The sequence below is a fragment of the Protomyctophum bolini genome (genome assembly GCF_963924005.1).
Source record: "Protomyctophum bolini genome assembly, chromosome: 12".
Taxonomy (NCBI): Eukaryota; Metazoa; Chordata; class Actinopteri; order Myctophiformes; family Myctophidae; genus Protomyctophum; species Protomyctophum bolini.
The window spans coordinates 17,170,816-17,184,067 of NC_137873.1; the positions used below are offsets into that span (position 1 = coordinate 17,170,816).

Genomic DNA, 13,252 nt, shown 5'->3' on the forward strand with positions numbered 1-13,252 from the left:
TGTTCATTGCTTCAATGTTTTTTTAACCAACACACAGACGTAAAGGGTGTTCAATAGCATTGATAAAAAAAAAAAAAAAAACTCAAAAACTTTAGTTAGCCGGACGACGAAATTAAGATGAAGGAAATTAATGGAGGCAGTATATTCGTATCGGCGGTGAGGTGGAAGCCAGAGACGTGGTTGTTGGGAGACTTACGGTAACTACTCTCACTATCGCTGGCGTTAGACGTCACATGTTCTGCAATCACAACACAACAGGGTCAGAACACTACAACACCCACAATCCTTTGAGACAACACTGGACACACAGTCACATGGTGTCCTACTACAGCACAACATCACTGATTATTAACCACTTTAACCCAGGTGTCACGGTTTTTATTGACACGTTACAAATTATTAATACAGGAAAAAAAATCAAATATTTTAATGAAATTGACATAAATGTCTTATCTTACAAGCCATTTTAGAATAGCTAAAGTATAAACTAGGCTATAGGAATTGTGGGAAGTGGTTAATAACATCATACTAATAATAACAATTAACGACAAAATAACACAAAGGACATTTAATATAATTAACACCATACACCCAAGAGAAAACAAATGAAAATCAACTTGAATCAGACATCTCATTTTCACACACACCCACGCATAGAGCTCAAGTTGACTGATTAAAACTCTGATCAGGGCTCTGTTGCTAAAGTGACAAAAGTGAGTTGATCAGTGAAGCTTCCTTGTTCCCCATGCTGGTCCTGGACCAGTGCAGATGTCTACACACACACTTACCACAGCACTATACACGCACAGAGAGAGAGAGAGAGAGAGAGAGAGAGAGAGATGCACAGTGGAACGGAATTCGCCACAAAGGACAAGACAGGACACACAGACATTATTTTGAGGAGACAGAAAGACAGATGGACAGGGTGGACTATGGAATGAGACAAACTTTGTTGACTGTGTGTGTTTGTGTCTGTGTGTGTGTGTGTGTGTGTGTGTGTGTGTGTGTGTGTGTGTGTGTGTGTGTTTGTGTCTGTCTGTGTGTGTGTGTGTGTGTGTGTGTGTGTGTATGCAGTATGTATGCAGTACATTTGAGGCTGTGTGTCCAGCAGGTTCTTCTGCCTACAACTATTCTTCTAACGAATCAACACACACAAGGACGTTGCACTTCGGCAGCACTTTTAGCCACTCCGTATCAAACAGGAAAAATAGCCAATCTCACAACACATTGCCCAAGTATTTTTACCATATTTCTTTTGCGGAATACTTTTTTTTTGTTTTGCTGAATGGCCATCCTGCTTGACCGGGAGAGGTTTTATGCATACAAGATAAGCTTCAGTCTGTGTAGGGCCTAAATGGAATAGTTCAAATAGCCGATCTAGAAGATCAACGTGTTGATGTAGATCGGCTGGTTTTTCAAAATAGGATAGCATTAGGGATAAGGGGTTTAGCACTGACGAAATGAGGGCCCAAATGTTTGACTGTACTCTGTTGCTGTCATTTGTCTAAAAAACGAATTAATAAATCAATCAATCAATCAATGTACTACGTGTTTACATGGCTGCCATGTTGAATAAAAAACTAAAGAAAACAAGAAAAAACATATTGATTCAGGTTTGCCGTCTCCATGGGGTCTGTTGTTCATAGTGTCAGTCTGCCATGGAGAAATAACAGCCCTCAGATTGATCAGAATTCAGCCGAGCAGAGTACCATGCTGGTAATCATACAGATAGGCTCAAATACATAGATAGGCTAAACTTTCATCAGGTGAACAAAGCTCATTGTTTAACACCCTATGTGACTGTCCATAGTCTCATAATAACATGTCCTTACCATATAGCCTACGTATTTTAGCATGGCTAGCTAAAACAGAAGTTCCTGAAGGACACAGGGCAGGTGTGGCCAGGGTGGGGTTGGGGACTGGGAGCCAGGGTTCCAGGGTGGGGGGCCAGGGACCAGGGTGGGGGGTTTAGGGCGGGGGTGGGGACTGGGAGCCAGGGTGGGGTGGGGGTGGGCCCAGGGTGGGGTGGGGAGCCAGGGACCAGGGTGGGGTTGGGTTTGAGGCTAGGGTAGGGTGGGGTTTGGGGCCAGGGTGGGGTGGGGTGGGGTGGGGGGGTTTGAGGCTGCAGGGGGACTTACTGTATCCTTTAGAGAGCATGTCATCAGAGTTGTCCTGTGGAGCGATCAGCAGAGAGCCAGACAAACGACAAGAACAAAACAACCGCCGGACGACAACAACATTACTACGAGAGAGAGAGAGAGAGAGAGAGAGAGAGAGAGAGAGAGAGAGAGAGAGAGAGAGAGCAGCAGAGGGGACTGCTGGTGTCGTCCCCCAGTGGACACACCCAGGACAGGGCAACAGGGCCGATAATGTTGTTATAAAGTAGGAAGGGGCGTGGCTAGAAATACAGTGAGTGTTGTCAAATGATCGCAGGTTTGATCCCTGCAAAGACCATTGTTCTGTTGAAGTGCCCTTGGGCAAGGCACTAAACTACCCGGAATGGCATTGAAGTGGGTGAGATGATATATCATCTACATATATATATATATATATCATCTACATGCATGATTACTATCAGAATACCTTTTATTTTATAGGCTATACCCCCTTCACATACCTACAGTACATCAGATTATGTTCTGGTAGAACCGAGACCGGCCCTGTTGCCGTGACAACATGTGTGTGTTCCATTAGGTACGTCGACCACACTCCGCTTCCTGTCACTGCCGAACCAATGATCTTTTGGACCGACTCACCGACCGCTCCGACCCTCCCTATAACCCCCCTCACCCCACCCCACCCCTCTACACTGTCTGTCTGGTCCGGCTGGGATAACGCTGGGATACCGCTGGGATACCGGGAGGGGGGGGGGGGGGACATTACTTACGGTCCACATCGCTGGTGTCCTGTTCGCTGGCCTCCTTGCTCTTGTAGAAAGGAAACTTTCGGGAAAAGAGGTTCTTTTTACGCTTGTCACTGAGTGACTGCTGAGAAGGAGGGAACACAGGTGGGGCAGGAGGTGGTGGGGGGGGTAGGTGATAGGGAGGAGGAGGAGGAAGGTGAAGGAATCTTGATGAAGATAATAATGGAGAAGACGATGAAAAAAGAACCCTCGTACCGGCCCCGAGTTACGTCGCCCGCCGCCCCCTCCCATCCAAGTCTGTGGCTAGTAGCCCAAATGTTTGTAGTGAACCAACAATTAACCACCTTTAACCCTGGTGTCCCTAACTTTCCAAAAGTTATAATTTTGTTTTTAATAAAAAATACATAAAATAGCTAATTTAGCAGATCTACCTGTATGTAGTGGCAAAGACTATGTTTTTTGTATGTTATGATTTCACAAGCTATATAGTTGGGTGAAGTTGGGTTTCTATTTCTTCAAAAGCATTTTTACTCATTTCCCCACAGCCCTTTTGCAATGAAAGTTGGAACAGTTTTGCCTACTGACTAAAACTAAAGTGAAAAGTGACACTGGGTTGGTCTCCTTACTCCCATTAAATTAAATAGATAAAATTGTCGCCCTGATGAAGACTTCTTGAGGTCAAAAGAAACATGTTGGCGTTTGCTTTGTTTTAACCACTTAAACCCTATATGGTTGACCGGATTTCCTCAGGGCTCTATAGTCTGTTATGGTGGGGAAAGCTTTTGCTGAAAATAGCCAATATAATAGACAAGCTTGTTGATCTGCTATTTTCAGCTAAACCTGTTGTTTCCTCCATTTTACCGTTGAGTGCCCCGGCCCCCCGGGTCCTCAGTTTTTCTCTCATGTTTAATCCTGTTGGATCCAGGAGCACGTTTAACTATACTTTCAACCACGTGTTATCGCCATTTGTTAGCACTTGGTTGCATAGTTAATTCTCTCAGGTTAAATGATGATTTTTTTAAGTTAATTTGAAAGTCATGAATGAATAAACTACTTTTCAATAGAAACATGAAGTCACTTGTGACTAAACTTGTTGTTGGGATCGTCTTTAGGGGAAGCCTTTTAACACAGCTGAAGATTGAAATTGAAATTTCCAATCCGCCACAGAGTCAGATGGGTCTAATAATCCTGTGGTTCTCAAACCCTTTACACAGGCCAGGGGTTGACACTAAGATCTCAGACGCACTTCACTTGCCCATCAGGCAAGTACAGGTCATGTTCTACTTGCGCATGGGTCATGTCCACTTGCCCGAAAAGTAAATTGCGATAGGTACAATTTTAATTACCGTTCATTTAACACTTACACAAATTATGGGGCTTTGTGATATGGACATACCTCAATATTTATGCCAAATATCTCAACAGCTATAAATTCCACATACATCTTGTGTTGTTTTATAACGAACTAAAGAGAGATGCTATTCCCCACTCAAACACCTGAAATCAAACTCATTTTATTTACTTGCCACGGGCAGTCGGGCAACCGCTAGTGTCATCTCCTGCACATGACCCCCCTTAACCCCTGTAGTTTTAGAGCAACTGCATGATGTTGACCACTTTTTCTGTCTACACCACATCTCTTCACCAGAAACTACTGATCGACAAGCAATGCAACGCATTGTGAGCAATTTTTTGGTGAATGTTCACCCCAGAATATGAACGCTGGGGTTCAACTGGTTACGGGTAGTTCTGGAGTTAGATTAACTACTGTGTGCACTTTGTTTGATTCAATATTTAGACATTTGATATACATTTTATCAGACATGCCCCTCTCCTAATCCATTGTAAAAATAAATTAAAAGTATGTTAGATACATTGGCAACACACATTCCTGGTCCTGGTGACTGATATTGTCCTTCTAATGCATTTTATATTATTTCTTCAAAAAAAATATATATAAATGAAATTCCCCCCTCAGGCATTAGAAGGACACTATCAGTCGACAGAAGCAGGGACGTGTGTGTTCAACAATCTAACGTGGTTAAACTGGGTCGATATATATATTCAGCTTAAATTAATATCAAATTTTGAATCAAGCAACTTATGTGTTGCACTGAAAAGCCAGAGAATGACCCCAGAAGTCTTTTCGAGTTAAATAATACTGTTAACAGTGACACGATACAAATGTAACCAAATTGACTTGCTTTCATTTGTATACTGTCAGAGTTACAGACTTGTATCATTGATTTTGAACCCCCCTCAAGGAACACAGAGGGTCCATGGAGCCACTTTGAGAGCCACTGGTCTAATCACCCCACGAATGGATTGCTTGATAGCCCCCCCAGGTGGACATATATGGATAAGACACCCATATATGGGTCAGCAGTGTGGAGCTATACATGCGGGATGGAAGACATTGCTTATCTTCCATCTGAAATCAAGAAGCTACGCGGTGTCAGACGTCGGCCATCTTGTTAAAGAGGAGAGTTAGAAGAGTTGAGCTCAGTGACGGAGTGAGAGGAAGAAAAAGAGAAGGGGATGCTGGTGAATGGAGTCAAAGTGGTATTAATACAAGACAACTAGTTATGTTCATGCAGAGAGAGAGAGAGAGAGAGAGAGAGAGAGAGAGAGAGAGAGTCCGACTTAATGTCCGACATGATGTGAGAGTTCGACACATTACACTCAGAGTAGTCGTGCGAGCCAGACAGTTGTATCCCACGAATCACGATATTCAAATTCTTTCGTCATACACACATGGATGTGACGCCTCCTCCCCGCTTCCGTTTCCTCTTTACGGTTGCGCAAATGTGTCAAAACAATCAAAGCATATCGTTGCTGTCTGGAAGAAACCACCTAACTTTGTTTTTCATAAATCAATGCTATTGAACACGCTTTATGTCTGTCTGTTACGTCTTTAGCGAAAGCCTCCTAACTCCATTGGATACTCAAATCTGCCAATCCAGCCAACTCCACCAGTTTAGCCCTCTTGTTTTCCCCTCATAAATCAGTGCTATTGAACGACCTTTACTTACATGTGTTGGTTAAAAACATATTGAACAAAAGGAAAGTATTAAAATTTCCACTTGAGATTTTGGAGTTAGGTGGTTTCTTCCAGACAGCAAAGATATAGCTTGCTGCTTATCAGAAATAGAAATTCTGAAATGAAATATTTTAAAATATTTTTTTTTGTGAACGGAAGCGGATGACATCTTCTGTTCTCGGCTTTCGGGAGGAGTAGCTCCAGACTCTATATAGCATTCAGAGATTGTAGTTGTCTGGCTACACCAGATTTCACTCCAAGCAGAGTGCCGTAGCGTGAGAGAGGACAAGTGAGAGGAGAGGAGACGAGGGAAGGGGAGGAGGCGAGGAGACATACTGTAGGACTCGAAGCAGATGCTGGTGACGGGAGCAAAAGGATGGACAGACAGACAGCCAGCCAGACAAACGGACAGATAGACAGTCAGCCAAACTGACAGACAGATAGACAGTCAGCCAGCCAGACAGACAGTCAGTCAATGGCAAGCGTTGTTTTGTTTTTTCTCTGGTTGGGGTTTGTCCACGTCATGCACGTTGGTTTGAACTCGGCAGTGGTGTCCGTGTTAGGAGGCTGGGGGTGGCGTGGGCATTGTTTGGTAAGGCATGTTAAAGACCAGCTGAAATGTTTATTATTATATATATATTTTTAGGAGCATAATCGTGACATATTTTAGCTCCCAACTATCGCATTACCGACCGTGTAGGCATCTTTTAACCCACGCCAGAAAGTAAAAAATAAATAAAAGAAAACTCTAAAAGGCAGTGCTGAATTAAGTTTGTAACTGCATTGGGATAGGCAAAGGGATAGGCCCTTGCCTCAAGATGTTTTTAGAAACATATGGCAGCGGTCCTCAAACATTTTAATCTCAAAGGCCTGGAATTTATGTAACCATTATGACCACGGATAAGCTCTAAAAAGTGTGATTTCTCTTTTCTTTCCCCATTTCAGCTGTTCTCTAAAGTTACAACGACACACCAGGTGTGTGTGTGTGGCCACGTCAAAACACACGTTATAGAGAAACACACGTTATTAAAAATATATAAAAACACACTAATCTGGGAGGGGAGCGAGGCTGAGGCAGTCAAAAGATCATCCACAACATGCTATTAACTAACTAGCTAGCTAGCTGCCATTATTGTCACTCTGGAACTATTAGTTGGATCAAACAGTGTGATTAGTACGTGTAGTTTGTAGTAGCAGTGCAGCATCTTCAGAAAATAACATTAACACAATACAATACACAGGAAATGGGTATTCTAGCACTGCATGCTATATAGGCCTACAGTATGTAGGGCTGGGCACGGTAGTGGATATGATAGGCCTACTGTATGTAGGGCTGGGTACGGTAGTGGATATGATAGGCCTACTGTATGTAGGGCTGGGCACGGTAGTGGATATGATAGGCCTACTGTATATAGGGCTGGGCACGGTAAAGTGGATATGATAGGCCTACTGTATGTAGGGCTGGGTACGGTAGTGGATATGATAGGCCTACTGTATGTAGGGCTGGGTACGGTAGTGGATATGATAGGCCTACTGTATATAGGGCTGGGCACGGTAGTGGATATGATAGGCCTACTGTATATAGGGCTGGGCACGGTAGTGGATATGATAGGCCTACTGTATATAGGGCTGGGTATGGTAGTGGATATGATAGTCCTACTGTATATAGGGCTGGGCACGGTAGTGGATATGATAGGCCTACTGTATATAGGGCTGGGCACGGTAGTGGATATGATAGGCCTACTGTATGTAGGGCTGGGCACGGTAGTGGATATGATAGGCCTACAGTATGTAGGGCTGGGCACGGTAGTGGATATGGACAAACTCAAATATCCATGTTGTGATGATCGTATTGTGGCCATAATCGTTTTTTTATTGTAGTGTAATTAAAAAAATATATAAAGAAAAAATATAATGTTTTTTCAAGCTATATTATATTTATATATTGCATATTGGATATTGCATGCCGTTGTGAGTTTGTAGACTTTTTATATATATCTTTTTTTGAAAATAACTTTAAAGTATGTAAAATAAGTGATTCCAAATATTTTAACAGTTCCATACTGCCATATCACGAGAGTATACTATTCAAATCCTACCTAGTCACGACATATATCGATATAACAGAGATATTGCCCAGCCCTTATATGTGTAAATGGTCTGATGGTAAATTGGATGTGAATGTTATAGTATTTGGTGGCAGATGATTTTGGGACCACTCACCCCTCTGTCTCTGGACTTGGCGTTGAACTTGACCGTCTTTAGTCTCGCTCTCTCCTTCTTCTCCACTCTGCCAGAAGGAAGAAGACACACGCTTACAAACTGGTAACCCTTTTGTGTATGCACCTGTGTTAATGTCTATATATATATATATAATGTCGTATGGAGTTACGAGGTTTCTGCCCTACAGCAACGATATAAAACTACACTGTGTGCATGCATGCATGCATGCATGCGTGCTTGTGTGTGTGCGTGCTCAGTGTGCTCACCGTCTCTTGCTGGGGATGACCCCCACCTCCTCCAGCTCGCCCTGCGAGGTGACCTGCCTGGCCTGCCACCACTCATCGTCTGACGCATTCACCACATGCAGGATGTCACCGAACGCAAAGTTCAGGCCCTGGCTGGGCAGGCCCGAGTCCTTGGTCTTATCATAGTCAAACAGAGCTCTGTATGTGGGGGGGGGGACGGGACGGGACGACAGAGAGAGAGAGAGACACCAAAAAATTACTTCAGATACAAAGCTACAAATCCGCTGTGTATGTGTATGTATCTTTGAATCTTTTGCATGCCCGTCTGAACGCAACACATAACACAACATTGCATGATGCAGTCATCATAATGGCAGCCTGCTGCTGTGTGCAGCAGTTATCTGATCAGATCAGATCAGCCTATTCGTCGCACGGTGTTGTGCGTTTAAAAAATATCAGATCTACAAGCTCACAACAAGTCGCAAGGCACCACATTGTGAGCTTGCATGTCTGCTATTTTCGATACGCAACAACACAGACCGTCACATAGCTTTACACAGCTGCGGCTCGACTCCTCCTGATCAGCACTGACCGCGTCTTCTGGGTTCGTTCGGGTCCAGAGGTGATGGAATCTGAACCAAGCCGGACCCAATGGGCCCTATGCACACCATTTTGAAAAATAACTTTTTTCCTACTTCCGTCACAGGTGTTACCGATGATACTAATGAAGGCTCAGTTCCATTCTGGGTCAGGGTTCTGCTATTGTGCATGTTGGCTCACTGGAAATACTCTGCTACAGTGGCTATCAATAGTGTCCTTGAGTGGGTTACAAATGGCCCCATACGGGTCTAACTCTGAGAGTGTACAAATTGCAAGTGACTATACATCTGTCATTAAAAATATATATTTTTTTAGCGAATATCTTAGTTTCAAGGGTAACTGTTGTATAATTGTAAAAAAAAAATATATTTTTAAAATATTTTAATATACTGTAGTGTATACCAATATATATTTGGTATTGCAGCGCTGGCCCAAACATATGAACGTGCTGGTCCTTTGACTATTATTGTGCACGTTCATGATGACACGTGAATGCTGTTTCATACAGTACGTGAACGCCGCTGTTTCATACATGAACGCATGCAATGATAGTCAACGGCCAGCGCGTTCATGTTATTGGGGCAATCCATCCCAGAATGCACTCTGTTCCTACCCGGAAGGAGGAGTGAAATCGCCTCATGCGCTTTTGAGCAACTTAATGCAAGTGGATGGGAGGAGAAATCCGGTGCCGTCTCTATTCATATATACTCTAAGGTTAAACGTATTTATGCAGAGCATTACCTGACGTATAGCGACCTCTTCTGGCTGGTTCGGAGTGAGCCCGACCCGGAGCTGATGCTGCTGTTCATCATTTGTTCTCGAAGGTCATGGATCTTTGCCTCGAAACGACCATACTCTGTAACAGACAACAGCTGCATTCATAACGACCATACTCTGTAACAGACAACAGCTGCATTCATAACGACCGTACTCTGTAACAGACAACAGCTGCATTCATAATGACCATACTCTGTAACAGACAACAGCTGCATTCATAACGACCGTACTCTGTAACAGACAACAGCTGCATTCATAACGACCGTACTCTGTAACAGACAACAGCTGCATTCATAACGACCATACTCTGTAACAGACAACAGCTGCATTCATAACGACCGTACTCTGTAACAGACAACAGCTGCATTCATAACGACCGTACTCTGTAACAGACAACAGCTGCATTCATAACGACCGTACTCTGTAACAGACAACAGCTGCATTCATAACGACCGTACTAAATAAAAATGATACTACATCTCATTTCCGTGCATAAAGTGTGATGTGATGCCTCTTGGAACTATGACTGGTGGCCTTCTGTTGGCGTCAATGTGCTGTGTGATCTGTTTGTATATGTTTTCTGTATCCTGACTGCTGTGCACAAAACAAATTTCCAAAAGGACAAATATCTATCTATCTATCTATCTATCTATCTATCTATCCATCTATCTATCTATCATTTCATCAAAGTTGGTCTTGTGACTTCCATGTTGTCAATTACTTGCATGAGGGGGATAGGTGGTGGAGTTACACAATTTGAGGGTCCAATGGAGTTTTTGGTCCAATAGAGGTTTTGTCAGAAGCACTTTTTAATACTTTCCATTGGTTCAATATTTGTTTAACCAACACACCAACACACACACGTAAAGGATGTTCAATAGAAAATACAAAAAGAAAATCTAAAACCTCAAATTGAGTTAGGTGTTTTTTCTTTCTTTCAAGTCTCACGGCAGAGAAGTCTAGTAGTCCAAGGTTGTACTGGCATAAGCTTACATATGTGAATATTAATGACTGAATATACTGTACGTACTCAACAAACGTCCCAGGTGAAACAAAGGTTGAATACTCTAGTTAGTATTCACAGTAAGGGAGTGTCTATCGACTGGAGCAGTTAGGAATTATGTCTCCGCATCTTCTTGGGGACCTTGAATTAGGAAAGACCCCGACATCTGCCACATCTATCGATCCCCCAGATTAGTTTAGTCTTGGAAAAGAATAGACGGACGCAAACGCAACGCAACGCAACAAAACAAGCAGCTGCTGTGCGTCAGCAGCACAGACTTTCACTGCAGGTGGAATGAACCACTTAAGACTTCGAATATCTACAAACTCACAGCGCATTGTGTCGGTTTTAACCGAGTTAAATCCAATCTCAAATTAATTAACAAGCAATGAATACTAGAACGTCTCTGTCGGGTGTAAACCTCATAGTGTCCAAAACTACAAGCTCACTTTGCATCTTTTTGGGGGATGATAAATCACAGGTAATGGGGAGAGAGAGAACACACAGCAAAGGGCGGGATCAGGGATCGAACCCGCAACACGCTGTCAGGCTGCATCAGCAGCCTAGGTGTCCGGACCGCTATCCCAGCCGTCCGGGCCAATGGATCTCCTACTTTTGATGCTTCCGTGTGACACTGTATGATGACAACGTAGGGCGTTGTATACCAAAGCACAAAAAAGTTAGAACATGAAGATAAGAGGTTTCTGCCTGACAAGCCAATTTTATAAATGAAAACGGAGTAGTCGATCACACCATTTAAAAATAAACAAAAAGGAAACTAAATTATAATTAAACCGAACAATATCCGACCCAAACCCCAGTTGGATCAGTTCAACAGAGCGTTTGCAACAGCAGCACACCACACATCCTCACCCTTCAGTTCCAAGCAGTATTCAATGTTATACTTAAGTAAAAGTATCAATACTGCAATGTAGAACTCAAGTAAAAGTCTGGAATTCAAAATCTACTTAAAGTACTTAGAAAGTACTCACTATGCAGAATGTCCCATTTCAAGTATTCAAATGTGCAAAAAATCTTTTGAAAATAGCAGACCTACAAGCTCACAATGTGTCGCATCGCAACGCATTGTGAGCTTGTAGATCGGCTATTTTCAAATGGCCTCAATGTAGGGCTGAAATGGGTAATGTATGCTTTGTAATAATAATCTAAGTAACTCTAAATACTTAAGAAAATACAAATACTCCAAAATTGTAGTCAAGTACAGTACTTAAGAAAATGTACTTAGTTACTTTCCACCACTGGATCCTCCAAGTCCCTTAATATTAATAATAATAAAGCAGGTCCTGTACCTCAGGGCTTTTAATAGTCCATCCATGCCTGGCATGGAATTCAATCCCTGCCGGAACGCAAGACGCAGTGTGACTGTCAATGTCAAGGTCTCCAAACCAAATTAAAAAATATATAATTCACCCGACCCCAAAATCACAGTTACTGGAGTTCAAGTGAAAATAAATATTACTATTGTCGCTGTCGGGTGTCCAAAAAACGTTCCTTTTTATTATATTTCAAAAAGTAAAGTGTACAACGAGTTGTGAGCTTGTAGGTCAGCTATACTCACTACTTTTGGGTGAAAGTTGTTGTATGATTCACTCACAAAATTATTATGATCCAATCGTAAATACCAGCAGGCAGCAGAGGATATTTTTAATCCGTCATGGGAGTCAATCAAACTCCGTCTGAGGTGTATTCAACGACAATTTCGGAGGCTACGACACTCTAATTTTGGACTAACTCGCTAGGGAACAAACACAGCATGACTGACACTTAGGGATGTATCGACCTCTTCGTTTATTACAGTCCTCATATTCACTCTGCCGCGAGGTGCACTTTCCTGGGTATTTAAAGCAACAGGGGGGTAATCAGAGACGGCTCGGGGACCCTTTTGGGGCCGTCACAGCATGTTGTGATGCATTGTGAGCTTGTACATCGGCTATGTTCGCCCGTGATTAGGTGTAGAAGGGAAAAAAGAGAAAGAGGGGCAAGTAGAGACCCCTGTCGGATCCTGGTTAACGGCATATTGGATTTAAAAGTTGGATAAAACAAAAAATAAATGCTTAAAAAGTTAAAGCTATATATATTCTGATAGTAATCACTGCTATAGACGCATTTCCAGACTACATCACACGATTCACAGTGATAAGGACAAGTATGGGCATGCAGGTCGAGGCCAAAAGAAACCGACCACTCATAAGATGCAATGTAAAATGGAATTTCTGTTTATTATATAGAGCTAGGAGAGACATGGTGACTCATGTTACTGAACAAACACGCCATAGCAATGATTACTATGAGAATGTAGAGCTATTTAACACTTCTTTTAACTAAAATAAATCACTTATCCTACCTTTAAGTGGTTAAAAGATGGGGACAGCCGCTGAAAGTCAACCTAACAGGAACAGTAGAAAACTGTCCCACTGCTGGGAAGGAGAGTTGAGTCAAACGCAACAGAACATTATTTTTGTCGTTTTACTATGACCATA

At 42.6% G+C, this 13,252-nt stretch overlaps 1 protein-coding gene across 12 annotated transcripts in view; it reads right to left on the reverse strand.

Moving 5' to 3' along the window:
• Positions 1 to 13,252, reverse strand: part of dlg1b (discs large MAGUK scaffold protein 1b) — a 136,575-nt gene that overhangs the window by 7,910 nt on the left and 115,413 nt on the right. For 8 of the 12 annotated variants that reach the window (XM_080778288.1, XM_080778286.1, XM_080778285.1 and 5 more), the window contains 5 exons: positions 9,713 to 9,827; positions 8,393 to 8,569; positions 8,127 to 8,193; positions 2,888 to 2,987; positions 197 to 238 (listed from right to left, as the gene is read on the reverse strand). In XM_080778288.1, the coding sequence (XP_080634414.1) occupies positions 197 to 238; positions 2,888 to 2,987; positions 8,127 to 8,193; positions 8,393 to 8,569; positions 9,713 to 9,827 (501 nt within the window). Of the gene's footprint in view, positions 1 to 196; positions 239 to 2,138; positions 2,173 to 2,887; positions 2,988 to 8,126; positions 8,194 to 8,392; positions 8,570 to 9,712; positions 9,828 to 13,252 lie in introns of all 12 variants that reach the window. The other 4 variants (XM_080778280.1, XM_080778284.1, XM_080778279.1 and 1 more) reach the window with 2 other exon arrangements.